Source organism: Myxocyprinus asiaticus, chromosome 33 (genome assembly GCF_019703515.2).
Source record: "Myxocyprinus asiaticus isolate MX2 ecotype Aquarium Trade chromosome 33, UBuf_Myxa_2, whole genome shotgun sequence".
Taxonomy (NCBI): Eukaryota; Metazoa; Chordata; class Actinopteri; order Cypriniformes; family Catostomidae; genus Myxocyprinus; species Myxocyprinus asiaticus.
The window spans coordinates 14,040,418-14,057,203 of NC_059376.1; the positions used below are offsets into that span (position 1 = coordinate 14,040,418).

The window sequence follows — 16,786 nt, forward strand, 5'->3', positions numbered from 1 at the left end:
TTTATTTATTTTTTACTTCAGGGTTCGTACAAGGTGCTTGAAGTACTTGAATTTGGCTTTTTTACATTTAAGTCCTGGAAAAACCTTGAAAATAGCTATTTTTACCAAGAGGGGCTTAAAAAGTGTTTTAATTATAGAAAAATGGTAAATACGTTGCTTAAATTATTATTTAAAAAAACATTTTTCGGAAAACACGTATACAATCCTGCCAGACAACAGGTCCCCCTCTTCCAGCTTATTTCTCTCACACAAAGCTCGTGTCATGAATCATGGAGAATAAAGGATTTCTTTGAATATTTTTTTTGCACACTTCTTTCTGTGTGCTGTATGCTTCTTATTCAGAACTGCTTACATTAAAAAAAATACCGAATGATTTTCATTACCGTCGGTTCCATTAACGGTTCTCAAACATACTGTACATTCTTCTGCTGGTGCAGACAAAACACAGTACTAACACACTGTGACAGTGTTTTGAGAAGCGCTATTCAGTTGCGTGTGCAGTAAGAAAGATACAACGTGACCAGTAGGGTCAAATTGATGAACAAATGACTCTTATGAGCCGGTTCTTTTTAACCATATGGGCAGAGGTTCATACGACTGCTGAAGCAGCACATTGACGGCGCTGTCACATGGCTCCTGTTACTTTTGGTAGCGCTATTGAGAATGAGCCAATCATAATCAGTTGTTACTGGTTGAGAATTTAAAAACAATATTTGATAGATTCTGCTGTGGTGAATTTCACAAGTATGAATCCTTGCAACTAACATTTTAAATTACATGTTACTCTCCAGAGTGAATAAAATTCTCCAATGAGATGTAAAATTTGAATGCGGATCAATAGAGGATTCAGTTTTGTGAGCTGTAGCGCCCCCTTGTGTAAAGAGAGCTTTGTGTCTCCCAAAACAGGGTTGTATTTCCCAAAAGCATGGTAAGCATAAATAGATCGTAGAAACCATTGGTACCAATGGTCTCTAAGATCAGCTTAAGCTTGCAATGCTTTTGGGAAATGCAGCCCTGGTTTCTGACAACATTTGGGTCAAGATCAAAATATGTTGACAAACATGTCCCTTGATTTTTAAAAAAAAAAAAATTTGTCATGAAAAAGCTTTCAAACAGCCAAAACAATTTTTTTTATTAAAGGTATAATTCTATAACCTAACACCTTTAATAATATGAAATGGCTTGAAAATATATTTGAATTTGTCAGTTGCCTGAAAAACAAATTCCTTATCCTCTTCAACTGGTACACTTCTATGACATTTACAGTTATTTATGTGTTTATTTTTTACTCATTTTTAATACAAGCATTAGTGCAAGGCCAAACAAGTATGCAAAAAAGCTAAATAAAATAATTATTAATAATTTAAATAATCTAAAAAAGAATGTATGTTCCTTAATTTCATGCCACTGGTGTTATCAATGTTCATACTTTTTTGTTTTCCTCCCCTTTTTCGCCCCAATTTGGAATGCCCAATTCCCAGTGCGCTCTAAGTCCTCATGATGGCGTAGTGACTCACCATAATCCAGGTGGCGGAGGATGAATCTCAATTGCCTCCGCATCTGAGACCATCAATCCGCGCATCTTATCACGTGGCTTGTTGAGCACGTTACCGCGGAGACAGTGCGAGTGGAGGTTTCACGCTATTCTCCGCAGCAACCACGCACAACTCTTCACACGCCTCACCGAGAGCGAACCACATTATAGTGACCACGAGGAGGTTACCCCATGTGACTCAACCCTCCCTAACAACCGGACCACTTTGGTTGCTTAGGAGACCTGGCTGGAGTCACTCAGCACGCCCTGGGTTTCGAACTCGTGTCCTTACTCAAGTCTTTACTCGCTGAGCTACCCAGGCCCCCCACTTTTTTTTCTTTTCTTTTTTAATGTTTTAAATGTTGTTAAAATACAAAAAGTTGTGGGAAATCATTTTTAAGGTCAAAGTTCAGAGGCTGCTTAATAGTGATTTTTCCCAGCATGTTCAAGTTATTAATTCACATTTTAACTAATATTTTTTCACAACAAAATTTGGTGTTGTAACCCATTTAACCCTCATTAGTTTTAACCCTTGCTTTGTTTGTGAAACAAAATTAAATAATAAAAGAAAGAACAACAGTCAAGTTGTCAAAATAATGTCAAAATGTTTACCCTCAGCATTTATGGGCAAACACTGAACTGAGCGGAAGTTGGAGTATTTAAATTTGGAGAGTAAGTTGGAGAGTTTACATTTTTTGAGAATGACCAATTAGCAATTTCAGAATCAGAATGAGCTTTATTGCCAAGTATGCTTACACACATATGGAATTTGTCATGGTGACAGAAGCTTCCAGTGCAAGAGAATGCAACATATATACATACATACAAACATATTAATTTAAACATATATATATATATATATATGTATGTATGTATGTATGTGACATAAATAAAAAAATACAATATAACAGATAGAAAAAGGGAAATATACAAAAGTGCAATAATGTTGTTAGAATATTTTATATACAGTTAAGTGCAGGTGATGTAATGTATTGAAGAAGAGGTAGGATATGTTAAAGAATATAAATGAAATATGGATATAAGTAGGAATGGATGGATTGAATTATAATATGGTTGTATTGACCAAAGGAAAGTATTTGGGGGCAGTTTTAACTGTTCAATAGGTGAGAATTGATTCGTCCGTTTTGTTTGGAAGAGAGCGGAGATTCGCTAGATGGATGCTTGGCAGCGTGGTTCGAAAGCCGCGCTGTCTGAGTTTGACCAGCACGCCGGCTCGATTGCCATGCTTGCGTCTTTTAACGCACTTGTACAGCACCGCAGCTCCTCTGAATAAAATGTCCAATAGAATGTCCGAATAATCAAAAACCGGTGTACTGCCAAATATTCAGCAGCTTGTCTCTGGGAAAACTGGGTGGAAATAAATTACTACACAAAGGACAAACAAACAAAAACAGCAAAAGAACTGGAGAGCTCCATACCGAGGTGCCATCTTAGATGTATCATGGTTGTATTTTGGTCAGTTCCTCACATATATCCGTTGTGTGACTTAGGAAACATGGAAATAGCACATGAGTCATATAGACTACTGGTTACGGACCCAGTTATTCACTTTTGTTGGAAAGCGATGTGTGTTTTAAGGGAGCACACTACAATTGCACATCAGTTTTGTCATGAATGAACCAAGAATTGTTTCTGTGAGGATGTGTAGTTAAAGATGTACATTGATATATATTGTACTTGTAATATATGGTGTTTTATAAAAATAAATACATTGAATGAGTGAAATATTTGTATTTAAAATGTACAAAAAGAATTTGTTTTAGTGGCATCTCAAGAATAGTCCTTGAAAACAAATGTAATTTCACTTTGAAGCATCTGTACGAACCCTGTTACTTGAAGTCCACATACCATGTAGCATGTGAAATTAGCATTTAATTTTTGATTACTAAATAAGCTTTTATAAGTAAATGTGGGCAGCTGTATATTAATGTACCAATGGTTGAGAGGTCAGTACCAATTCTGAATGAGCTTTTTTCTATAAGTGTTCAGGTGAACAGCATAAATTCTCTTCCAAACCTATGTCTTAATTTTGTGTGTTTCTATGCGTGTTTTTGTTTCAGGTGATGTCCATTCTGCTCCATGGTGATGCTGCATTCGCAGGTCAGGGCATTGTCTATGAAACCTTCCATTTGAGCGATCTGCCTTCCTACACCACACATGGCACTGTGCACGTGGTGGTCAACAACCAGGTACACAACCAAACAAACCCATGCGTGACAACGCATGCTAATACACACTTCACCAAATGATCTCTGAAGTCCATCCTGTGTCTGTTTCTCAGATCGGTTTCACCACAGATCCTCGTGTGGCACGCTCCTCTCCATACCCCACTGATGTTGCCCGTGTGGTTAACGCCCCCATATTCCATGTCAACGCTGATGACCCTGAAGCTGTAATGTACGTGTGTAAAGTGGCCGCAGAGTGGAGAGCCACCTTCCACAAAGATGTTGTGGTGGACTTGGTGAGTGGCAGTGTTTTTGTGTCAAGTGACTGATACCACATCTTCTATTAGGGTGTTTCTTAAACTACAGACACTTTTATGTCCCAGGATGATTTTTATTAACCCTTGTGCGGTGTTTGTTTGTAAGTCACACTCATGGTGTTTGCGGGTCAAAAATACATGTGTAAAATTTTACTTTTTTACAAAAACATTTTAAAGATTAGTGTTTTTACATATTTTACTAAAGTAAAAACACTGAAGTTATGCATTTTTGGGGGGGATTTTATGTATTTATTTGGCTCTAAATTATTAAATTACACCATAAATTTTCATATAAAATAAGCACATTTTATGTTATCTTCACTTCAATAAAAACCTTAATTTCAGTAAACTGAAGGAGTGTCAAAACATCACAATTTGTCATGCATTGGGGTCTCTGGTGACATCTCCTGGAATAAAAAATAACAATTACATGAAATGACAGCTATGTCCAGTAGATGCTTCAGTGCTCTATGCACTGGCTGATCTCTATAAGCCAATGTTGTAACACACTTAATTTCTAGATATGATCACAAGTTATGCATTGGATATATATTTAGACATTATAAAAACTGTTATTTGTCAAATTGTAGCATTTTTTTCTTAACCACTTGTGTTGAAGTGTCAGATTTTGAAATGATCCTCCAATATGCTGTCAAACCTGACCATGCTGCCACAGTCAAATCTGATTGTGTAACAAAGAAAAGACAGAGTTATTATTTTGTTACCTTTCAATATTCAATATTTTATATTTCAAACATCAAAATTCCAGAATAATCTTTGTCACAGAGGGGTCAGACTTTGGTATATCAGGTTTATACACAGGTTTGTCTACACCTGTGAGGGCCGAATGTCCTCGTCAGAAAAAAAACCTCTTAAATTGGTCAGATGTTGTTGATCTTCAAATCTTCAATGTGATGTGCACATATTTGTGTGATGGTTTGGTTTAGGGGTAGAGTTTGGAAATAGAAAATATCATTAGCCTGATATGAAATCAATGGAAGTCATTGAGAGATCACTAATATAATCAAACAAACGTGTGTGTGTGTGTGTGTGTGTGTGTGTGTGTGTGTGTGTTTTCTGTATTGTGGATGTTTTATAGTCTCACCCCTTCATTTACAGTGCATTCAGTATTCAGACCCTTTCATTTTTTTTCACATTTTATGTTGCAGCCTTATGCTAAAATGCTTTATTTATTTTTTCACATCAATCTACACTCCATACCCCATAATGACAAAGCAAAAAACAGATTTTTGATAACTTTGCTAATTTATTTAATATAAAAATCTGAAATATCACATTAACATAAGTATTCAGACCCTTTGCTATGACTTGAAATTTAGCTCTGGTGCATCCCATTTCTCTGGATCATCTTTGAGATGATTCTACACTTTGATTGGAGTCCACCTGTGGCAAATTAAATTGATTGGACATGATTTGGAAAGGCACACACCTGTCTGTATAAGGTCTCACAGCTAAAAATATATGTCAGAGCAAAAACCAAGCCATGAGGTCAAAGGAACTGCCTGCAGAGCACAGAGACAGGATTGTGTCGAAGCACAGATCTGGGGAAGGCTACAAAAAATGTTCAGCTGTATTGAAGGTTCCCAAGAACACAGTGGCCTCCATAATTCTTTAATGGAAGAAGTTTGGAACAACCAGGATCTTCCTAGAGCTGACCGTCCGGCCTAACTGAGCAATTGGGGCAGAAGGGCCTTGGTAAGAGAGGTGACCAAGAAACTGATGGTCACTCTTTTTGAGCTCCAGAGATCATGTGTGGAGATTTGAAGGACAACCATCACTGCAACACTCTGCCGATCTGGGCGTTATGGTAGAGTGGCCAGACGGAAGCCTCTCCTTAGTGCAAGACACATAAAAGCACCTAAAGGACTCTTAGACTGTGAGAAACAAGATTCTCTGGTATAATGAAATGAAGACTGAACTGTTTGGCCTCAGTTCCAAGTGTCTGCAGGAAACCAGGCACCGCTCATCACCTGCGCAATACAATCCCAACGGTGAAGCCGGTGGGGGTGTTTTTCAGCGGCAGAGACTGGGGGACTGGTCAGGGTTGAAGGAAAGCTGAACGCAGCAAAATACAGAGATATCCTTAATGAAAACCTGGTCCAGAGCACTCGGGTGAACTCCAGTCAAAGTGTAGAAACATCTCAAATATGATCCAGAGAAATGGGATTTATCTGAGCTAAATTTCACGTGTCATAGCAAAGGGTCTGAATACTTATGTGATATTTCAGTTTAATTTTTTATACATTTGCAAAGCTATCAAAAATCTGTTTTTTGCTTTGTCATTATGGGGTATGGAGTGTAGATTGATGTGAAAAAATTTTTTTTTTTTTAAAGCATTTTAGCATAAGGCTGCAACATAACAAAATGTGAAAAAAAAATGAAGGGGTATGTGTGCTTGTGTTCTGCATTGTGTCTGATTGACTGATTGATTGATTTGACAAATAAAAAAAAATAATAATTCTGTATTTTAGTGTTCCCATTCATTTCCTATGGCGGGTCAGTTTTGACCCGAAACACCGCAAGTGTCGCTTTTTTATTTTTATTTTTACGACCACTTAGACTTATCGAATCAAGGCCAGATTTTTTTGTGTTTAGATAGCTAATGGAGGAAAAGTCACCAAGTCTTGTATCACTCAGATGAAGGATACCATTTTTATTAAATAAATAAATTCAACACCACATGAGGGTTAAAACTAACAGATTTTAACTTTGTCTTTTGCTAGGTGAAAGTCCGATTAAAACTTTCTTGGAAACTTTTTACCATATGTTCATTGAGTTTTACTGCGTTTGAAATGTCTCAACGTTACTAAACAAAATACATCATTTGTAAATTACATTTGTTGATTCCGAAAAAATGGCAGAATTCCCTTATGATGCATGTATATCCATTGGTCATTGGTACTAGACAAATTAAATTAACTAATGAGTGCGTGAAAACCAAAAAGTTTAAGTTTAAAGTCCACAGGGCCATAAGTGCCCATATTTGTAGAAATACCTTTAAACACTCTTATCCACAGTAATAACACAGTAATGGCATTATATACTTGGATTGATGTGCGTTTGTTATTATCACATTTGGTTTCATTAAAAAATCAATCATAGTGGTGTTTTAGGCATTTGTGACATCCATTTGGCATGGTCTTTTTTTTTTTTCCCTTTAGGTGTGTTACCGACGTAACGGCCACAATGAGATGGATGAGCCGATGTTCACCCAGCCCCTGATGTACAAACAGATCAAGAAGCAGAAAGGAGTCCTACAGAAATATGCAGAGAAGCTCATCGCCGAAGGTGCCGTCTCCCGACAGGAGTATGAGGTGCGTTGTCAGTCAATTCTGCCAATGGCCAGCTGTTGCATATTGCATATTGTCTCATAATTGTCTCATATTGTTAGCCTGTCAGTAAAACGTGATATAGTCCAAGCATTCTCTCAATTGAGATGTGAATCCATTGTATTTGGGTTTTAATTAAGACTGTCGATTTAACACCTTAATTTAGTGCGATTAATTATATTAAAATTACTTGTAAAAAAAAAAAAAAAAAAAAACAATTAATAATGCCCCCGACCTAAATTCCATAATAAAGAATATTCCTACCATCGGAGCAATTCAAGCTTGATGTACCACCTTGATGCAGTAGGGGGCAGTCAGCTCCAGCTGCACAGCCAACACACCTCATCAGATCAGCCTTCTACAGATGACATGTTCTGAACAAACAGTATTTTCAGTTTTAAAGCCACTTATTTATTGATTAAATGCATCACTTGTCTGTTGCCACGATATGATGTAATGTGCTTAAATTATCTGAATTATAATATTTATTAGGCCTATGTATTTTTTTTTTTATAATTGATTTGTCTTTATTCTTATTTACCATTATTTGGGGGCCTTTTGCAGTAAATATTACAATGTGATTAATTGCGATTCATTTTATGTATTAATCGGCACATCATTTTTAATCATTTAAAAAAAAAAAAAAAAATGTTTTTATGTAGTTGTCTCGTGACCCTGGCTTGGAAGAGAACAAACCTTAAACCAATTACATAAAAACAAACACACAAAAAAAACCACATCCCTTTGTCTCTGTTCACAGGAAGAGATTGCCAAGTATGATAAAATCTGTGAGGAAGCTCATGCTCGCTCAAAGGATGAGAAGATCCTTCACATCAAGCACTGGCTGGACTCCCCCTGGCCAGGTGTGTGTGTTTGTTTGTATACAAATTAAATTATGACCAAGGAAATTAGCTGATGCATATTGCACAAAATAAATTGCTATAGAGTTCTCAAAATCACAAGCACCAATCTGATTGGCTGGCTTTACACAATATCTAGGAGTCAAGATGCAGATGTTTTTATCAGCCTGTTGGAAAGCAAAGTCATGTTTACAAGATACCAGGCTTCTTCAATGAGTGCTTCTGAGGAAGAACTAGCCACTGACATTTTCAACCTTCATTGCATCAAATCTTTAGACGGTATTCCACATTTTGATGATGAACAGCACACAAGGGAGATTTCCTTGAGCTCACCTGTATATTCCACATTGTTCCCAGAGTTCAATTACAGATTTCCTCACCTCTACATATCATGTCAGACAACAAACCATAATTAGTCCCTTTACATGTCTGTTCCTGTGACCATCTGGAAGTAGGCTCTCCTAGGTCTGAATGAACAGTGCACCCAACATGAGACTAATGACCTGCCAGCATTTTGGTGCTTCTTCGTGTTTTTATAGATGGTACAACGTAGTTGTTGTTGTTTGTGTTCAGGTTTTTTCACTCTGGATGGCCAGCCCAAGAGTATGAGCTGTCCATCTACTGGCCTGTCAGAGGAGGAGCTGAGCCACATTGGACAAGTGGCATCATCAGTACCTGTGGAGGACTTTACCATTCATGGAGGTAAAACTAGACACAAATGCAATGGTGCATTTAATATGCACACTTGTCGCATATTATTAAACAAGAGTATTACAATAATGCTTTCTTTCTCTAACTCGCACGTACAGGTCTCAGTCGTATTTTGAAGAGTCGTGCTGAAATGATCAAGAACAGGACAGTGGACTGGGCTTTGGGGGAGTACCTGGCCTTTGGCTCTCTGCTCAAGGAGGGCATCCATGTGCGCCTTAGTGGCCAAGATGTAGAGAGAGGAACCTTCAGGTACAGAGTTCTTGTAATTCCAGAAATTTAGAAACAGTGTGAATGCAGCATAATTGTGGATCTTAGCCTGAGGCCCCAGTGTAGAGGTTACTGACCACTTGTGTGCTCTCTTTACAGTCACCGTCACCATGTGCTCCACGATCAGAATGTAGATAAGAGGATCTGCATCCCCATGAATCACATGTCCCCTAACCAAGCCCCTTACACTGTCTGCAACAGCTCTCTGTCTGAGTATGGAGTACTAGGTATCCAAACAGTACACACTAAATTAGCTCTACACTTAAATGAAAGGTAGATTCTTGCTCATGTAAACATTCGCTCTCTCTTTCCTTTTTCGTTTGTGTCTTAGGTTTTGAGTTAGGCTTTGCCATGGCCAGTCCTAATGCCCTGGTTCTATGGGAGGCCCAGTTTGGAGACTTCCATAACACAGCTCAGGGTATCATAGACCAGTTCATCTGCCCTGGCCAAGCTAAATGGGTTCGTCAGAATGGCATTGTCTTACTACTGCCACATGGCATGGAGGGCATGGTAAGACTACATTACCCTCAATTCATTCCTCATCGCCATCTCCAAATCAGTTACTCATTACCTTAAACTGCTTAATATTTTCTTTATGTGTTGTTTTTATCTGTTTTCTAATATGTCATTGATCACGCTTAAGAAAACTGCTTATTCCAGGGTTTTTTTTGCAGAAAGCTTTCTGAAACATGTAAACTAGAATGCCGGTTTACTTACGCCATTTAAGGGATTAAGAGAAAGCGGTTTAACACCTGGGTATCTCGCGGAAAAATTACGTTGCCGTGGAGAAAGCTGCTTACTGAACGAGCCGCATGCATACGGGAGTACAGAGAAAGCCGTGAATACAGCTCATGTAAATATACACTGATTTCGAGCCTTAAGCAGCTTTTTTGCAATGAACGGTTTTCTGGTCTCCATGTAAACATAGTCATTGTGTCTTTTAGTCTTTTTTTCACTTTTCTCTTCCCACTTGTCTGTATCAGGGATGCAAACTACCCATCTTTCAGCTAAAGTCACCTTTCTGAAGCTAATTTCCCCAAATTGTTTGGTATGAATTTTCTAAATTTTTCTTAATAAATTCATTTGGAAGGGTTACTTTAAGCTAAAACACACACACACACAAAAAAACAGCTTTAAATGCAACAAAACACTCTAAATACAACAAACACATTAACTGAAATATATACTGTACATCAGGAACACCTGCTATTACTTTTTTATTTTTTTTTATTGCTACACCTTTTTCATCTCTCATGAGGTTGCATCCCTGCTGAATGAGTTGACTGTAAATGAGTTGATATTGTATAGTGTATAGAGATGTTCACTCGTGATGTCAGTTTGTTGGCCAACCCGGAAGCATGTTATATCCTGCACACTGGCAAAAGCAGCCTGCGTTATTCCCGTCTCACATGCCCACAGCGAAAAGCTTCTCACTGCAGAATCGCATTAAAACAGCCTTGCGTTGTCATCTTCTAGAGAAGGACGCCAGATTTATGTGCATTCGCTGGCAGCAAAACCCTTCTGTGCTAAGAAAAATCAGAGGAAAATAGTCATAAATGTAAAGAGAAAGAAATTAGCTATGGTGAGAAATTATATGAAATAACTCATTTATTTGTGAACGAAAATATATGTGGCCAATTTTCCCAAAAATTATGGAAAAGCAGCTAAAATGAACAAACATTTATCGTTCATTTGATTTGATTGTGCTATTATTATATGGCACATTAAGCATAGTCCATTGCCAAAATAAACACCGAAATGAGATGACCGGATTTTTTCCAATTTGTCCGGTAAACTTTATAATTCCCAGACACGTTGGCCGGCACCTAATTTTCTTAGCGGAATCTCTGACACACACTGTCTATGTATGTCTTCAAGCTATACTTACAGCCATTTCCACCACCTCAGTCATGTGGTAAAAGTCTATTGTTCTATTGTAATTCTCTCTGGCTCTTTCTCTGCAGGGTCCAGAACACTCATCTGCCCGTCCTGAACGCTTCCTGCAGATGTGTAACGATGACCCTGACTTTAACCCTGTAAGACTGCCAGGATCTACCTAACACAACTCTTAAAATCTGAAAACAAGTTTACTTTTTTGCTGTAATGTGAAATCTTTTGTTAGCTTGTTTTTTTTTGCTTAGTGTCATCCAGGACCAATCAGATTTTATTGTGGGTGAGAGTATCCGAAGTGCCAAAACAATTGATTTGAGTTATCGTTTTAAGCTTTTTCATGTTGTGCTTGGTTAGGACATGATGTTCATAAAAAAGATTTCATAACTTTTCACCAAGCTGAAAAATGTGTATGTGCCTTTTTCTTCGGTTGCAGAAAATCACAGATGACTTTGAGGTTCGTCAGCTGTATGACTGTAACTGGATTGTCGTGAACTGTTCAACTCCCGCCAACTATTTCCATGTGATGAGGAGGCAGATCCTCCTTCCCTTCAGGAAACCTGTGAGTTCACTTGTCTGAGAGCATCAGAACTGTTAAACGATTCACTGAAATTAATTATTTGTGTGTAAATAATTTATTCGAATTTGAACGTAACTTTTTGAACGAATTTGAAGTTTGAACCTTTTTTTTTTTTTTTTAGCTCATTATTTTCACCCCCAAATCTCTGCTGCGTCATCCGGAGGCCAAGTCTAACTTTGACCAGATGCTACCAGGTCAGGAACTGTCTTTGTCACTGTTTTCAGTTAAGAGTCAGGGGGATGAGCTCGGATCACTCTGAAGTGATCTTTAACTGTGCGTGTCTCTTCAGGCACTAATTTCCAGCGTGTGATCCCAGAGGATGGAGTCGCAGCCCAAAACCCCTCAGAGGTCAAACGCATCATCTTCTGTACAGGAAAGGTCTACTATGAGCTCACACGAGAACGCAAAGCGCACAATATGGAGAACACTGTGGCTATCACTCGCATTGAGCAGGTAACAAGCTCTTTTGTATAACATCAACCATTCACTTGAACCCAGAAACACATTTTGAAAATCTAGAGCAAATATTTTTCATAAAAATGTATGTCCACATATGTGGACAGTGGGACTAAGTTGTGAAATTGTAAGTAATACCAAGCTATAGAAAGTCAAAAAATTGAATCAGATAGTTTGTTTCCAGGAGTGTTGGTTTTTCATGTTTTTGAGACGTTGTAGACATTACAGCTGATTTTCTATAAAGCTGAATTAATAATTCTTATTAAAAGTAATGGCCAGCATCATCCAGTCACTGCCAACCATGTTAAAATAAAATTATACATTATAATTTTGAATCTATGTACTGATTATCATTGTCCCATGTCTGCCAAACATGTTGATTGGTCCAAACATCAGCAGCCTGAAACTGAACTTTTGATCAGGTTTTTGGAGTGAATGCACTTAGCTGCATGGAAAGCTATAGGATGCACCCTTGCTCCCTATTTAGTGAATGACTTATCCTCCAGTGTGCTTTCTGTCTACATTGGTCTCAGAACAGTTCGAAATGCACCTTATTTTCATCCTAACTCCATATAAAGCCTCTGAAAGTTAAATGTTTCAGCTTTTGCATGAATACATTTATTCTCAATGTGAAAATGCACAGTAAATATATAGGAATGCGTTTACTAATGTTAATGAATAGAACCATATTGTACAGTGATAACAGAATAAAACAATAACAAAATTTATATTAAAATGAAATGAAGTGACCCACGTGAAAATAACTTAATGTGGGGCCTGGGTAGCTCAGTGGTAAAGACACTGGCTACCATCCCTGGAGTTCGCTAGTTCGAATCCCAGGGCGTGCTGAGTGAATCCAGCCAGGTCTCCTAAGCAACCAAATTGGCCCGGTTGCTAGGGAGGGTAGAGTCACATGGGGTAACCTCCTCGTGGTCCCTATAATGTGGTACGCTCTCGGTGGGGCACATGGTGAGTTGAGCGTGGATGCCGCGGTGGATAGCGTGAAGCCCCCACACACGCTATGTCTCTGTGGTAACGAGCTCAACAAGTCACGTGATAAGATGCGTGGGATTTCAATCAAAAAGCTTAGAGGTTTCTTACCAGAGGCACTTTTGTTGGCACTGCACCAGTAGCAGCACTTCCTGTATATCAACGTCATGCTGTTGTGTCACGTAATGCGGTCCGCCAGAAGTTTAACCATTAAATGACAGTGTAGAGTCTTCCGAACAGTATTCAGACAGTTTTAATTCATTTAAATTATGCGTTACATATAGCGAAGCCAAAATACAACGTCCACACGTGTGGAGGTGGGGTCTCACAACGTTATAGTAGAAAGGGGAAGTCTCAGCTTTCTAAGGATATAATTGCTTCTTTTCTTTTGTCGAGAGAAAATCACTTAAATATTGCCATAAACATCAATTGAGAAAATTGTAATTGTAAAATTCGACTCTAAAAATTACAAACAGTTTGTAGACATTGTTTGACAGAATAAGAAGATTTCTTCAAACATATTATAAATATCTCACTCTCTCTCTCTCTCTCTCTCTCTCTCTCTCGTCTCTCTCCAGCTCTCTCCGTTCCCTTTTGACCTGGTGAAGGCTGAGACTGAGAAATATCCCAACGCTGACCTGGTCTGGTGTCAAGAGGAGCACAAAAACCAGGGTTACTATGACTACGTCAAGCCCCGCATGCGCACCACCATCGATCGTGCCAAGCCTGTCTGGTAAACGCACCTCTGCTCTTACAGAACTCTTATATTCCAGGTGGTTTGTATTTTCACAAATCTTCACTCTACCTTCCTGTTTGTAGGTACGCTGGCCGTGATCCTGCTGCTGCTCCTGCCACTGGAAACAAGAACACCCATCTTCTGGAGCTGAAGCGTTTCTGTGACACTGCCTTCAACCTGGACGCCTTCAAAGACCATATTTAAATCTATCCGAAAATCAACAAAGAAAACTAATACTCACAAACACCCAATTCCTCATCAACCAAAAACTGCATTTTTTTATTGATCCCAAAAATGAATAGAGATTGCAGAATGCAGTTTCATTATTGTGACATAGACATACACTCTCACGATTGTGTGGTTACATCAGACCAAGCTCTCTCCTGCATGTATCTGAAATTTTAGTTTAACATTTCAGTTGTTCATTTAAAGCATTTGATGCCAGTGTTTCCCAGTGAAACAACACCAAAAAATAAGACACATGAAGGGCAAGAGGTAAAAATCAACAGGGGTTGTTTTTAATAGACAAACCTAATAACATATGAAATATACCTTAAATATTTTCAACCAAAGCACAGTCCCAGTCCTGTTGATAAGAACTTTCTTATATGTTAAATCTGTTGCTTCTGAACTAATTGTTGAGAGGCTTAATGTCATGACAGTTGGTGGACAGTTTTCTGAGTGCTTCTTGCATCTCAACTCTCAACAGCTGAATGGCTTTACATTGTATGTTTGTGGTTTCTTTTCTGTGAGTTGTTTTGCTTTATGTATAGACAATTCTGGGCTAAATTCAAAATAAGGGTAAATGTTGGCAGATACATTTGCAGTGTCTCGTTAGTAGGCAAGATTGTAAAATAAGTGGTAAAAACAACACTTTATCTGTACCTTTGCACTGTTTTCTATAAGAGGGGGAAAAAACAGTTGGTTCTCTGAAAGTTGGTGTTGCATTTGTATGATTGTATGTATGTAAATTACTTTGTACTCAGAGGTGGAAAGGCATGACGTTAAGATCAGGATGGTGTGCAAAATTCTTGGTTGTATGTGCCTATGTTCAGGCATTTTGGCTCTGATCTGTTATCATTTGTCTAAAGATTACACTGCAATCGGTGATGTAGCCTGGTGCAGACTTAAAATAACCCCACAAATCCTTCTTTTGCCATCTGATAACTTGTGCCATAAAAGCCCAACTCAGCTGCAGGAAGACACAAAATGGCCAGCAGGACAATAAGATAAAGATTTACCTGTTTGTGGTTTCTCTTTTAAATAGAAACAGGAATTCACATCCTTTTGGCTCTTTCAAAGAGAAAGCAAATTATTTTATTTTTGTTTTCCGAGTATTAAGAATGTGTCCTCGTAACGGTTTAGCTTCACACAATAAACTCATCTTCTCAAATATGTGAAGTTGTTCATTTATTGGTTTTCTTGAAAACTGTATTGTTTTCAGGTAGATGAGGCACATGAGTGTCCAAATAACATCCTGATTCAATGGTATAGTTCACCCAAAAATGAAAATGTACTACTGTGGAACACAAAAGGAGATGTTATCCTCATTCACCATTCATTTGCATTGTGAGGACTAACCGAGCTAAGATATCTTTCTAAAAAAAAATCTTTGTGATCAGCAGAAGAAAGTCACATCTGGGAAGGCATAAGGGTGAGTAAATGATGAATTTTCTTTTTCGGGCGAACTAACCCTTTAATAACAGCTGCTTTTGGGTTCCATGGAAGAAAGGATGTTATAAAGGTTTGGGACAAAAGATTTGGGTGAACTATCCCTTTAATATGAAGTGGTAGTCATTTATATCCAGATTGCATTTTCCCTGTATTTAGGTTTTGAGGAGGACACCAACTATAGCCTTGATACCTGGTGTGATAGGATACATAATGGCTGAAATATAGACTAATATCAATGAGACTTACCTGTTCACTGACTTGTATGTGCACAGTCTAGTACTGCTATTTTGTCATAGCAGCAGTATCTGGATCAGAGTTCTAATTTTAAATATATATTTATATATATGTAAATTCACCATCGACTCGCACCAGAATCCTGCAGCAATCATCGGGCCGGTGAGAATCCTGCTGCTTCTGCTGATAGAAAGAAGAGGCGAAAGAAGCTGAGGCGCTTCTGGAAGTGGAGAAGAGCTGCAAAAGTCACCCCAACAGAGAGCAGCTCTAGACCAGTGGAGACAGTGGGTCATCATGTGAGTCCACCTGAGAACAGGGCTGAAGGTAAATGACCATGATATTATGAGAACAGGTTAATCTCTTTATTTACTCGAGCTGCGAACATCAAAAAGTCACTTTATAAGTCAGTCAGACATTAAAATGTAATTTTAACTGAAATATATTCAAAATTAATCTGGAAATATGTGCAATTTTAATGTGTGATACTTGTGGAATAATATAATTTTAACAGAAGTCCCTGTGTAACACATTGCATTATACATTTAGGTACTTATATTTATTCTTACATTAGCCTATCAGTTATGCATTTTTTTGCATAAATAAATATGCATATTGTTATACCTATTGCATTGTATTGTTATACAGAAATGTTGTTATAGTAATGCATATGGGTTGTTATATTGTGTAGTTAATGTTTCTTGCATTATTTTCATGTCCTCGTGTGTTAACCTGATGGTGTTTTGTCTATGAGTGCATAACATTGTGCACTGTTTGACATTATATTGGCCATTGTTTATGAGAAAGCAAATTTTAGATTAATTTTTTCTTAATAAGAATTAAGAACTTTATCTTATCATTTGGCATTCTGGCCATCTGTATTAAAGTTATCCAAAGGTAATATTATCCAAAGGTTCATGTCTTGGTCATCCAGAGGTTCCTGCCACTGATGCCCAAATGTTCCTGTCATGGCCACCAAAAGGCTCCTGCCACTGATGCCTTAA

General features: G+C 38.0%; 1 protein-coding gene across 5 annotated transcripts in view; it reads left to right on the forward strand.

Moving 5' to 3' along the window:
- Nucleotides 1–15,270, forward strand: part of ogdha (oxoglutarate dehydrogenase a) — a 37,076-nt gene extending 21,806 nt beyond the window's left edge. For all 5 annotated transcript variants that reach the window (XM_051669846.1, XM_051669849.1, XM_051669845.1 and 2 more), the window contains 14 exons: nt 3,616–3,744; nt 3,837–4,016; nt 7,220–7,372; nt 8,148–8,250; nt 8,821–8,949; nt 9,057–9,207; nt 9,325–9,452; nt 9,557–9,735; nt 11,190–11,261; nt 11,552–11,677; nt 11,817–11,889; nt 11,985–12,148; nt 13,720–13,874; nt 13,961–15,270. In XM_051669846.1, coding sequence (XP_051525806.1) covers nt 3,616–3,744; nt 3,837–4,016; nt 7,220–7,372; nt 8,148–8,250; nt 8,821–8,949; nt 9,057–9,207; nt 9,325–9,452; nt 9,557–9,735; nt 11,190–11,261; nt 11,552–11,677; nt 11,817–11,889; nt 11,985–12,148; nt 13,720–13,874; nt 13,961–14,081 — 1,863 coding nt within the window. In that variant the 3' untranslated portion in view covers nt 14,082–15,270. The remainder of the gene's footprint in view (nt 1–3,615; nt 3,745–3,836; nt 4,017–7,219; nt 7,373–8,147; nt 8,251–8,820; nt 8,950–9,056; nt 9,208–9,324; nt 9,453–9,556; nt 9,736–11,189; nt 11,262–11,551; nt 11,678–11,816; nt 11,890–11,984; nt 12,149–13,719; nt 13,875–13,960) is intronic.
- The last annotated feature ends 1,516 nt before the right edge of the window (nt 15,271–16,786 follow it).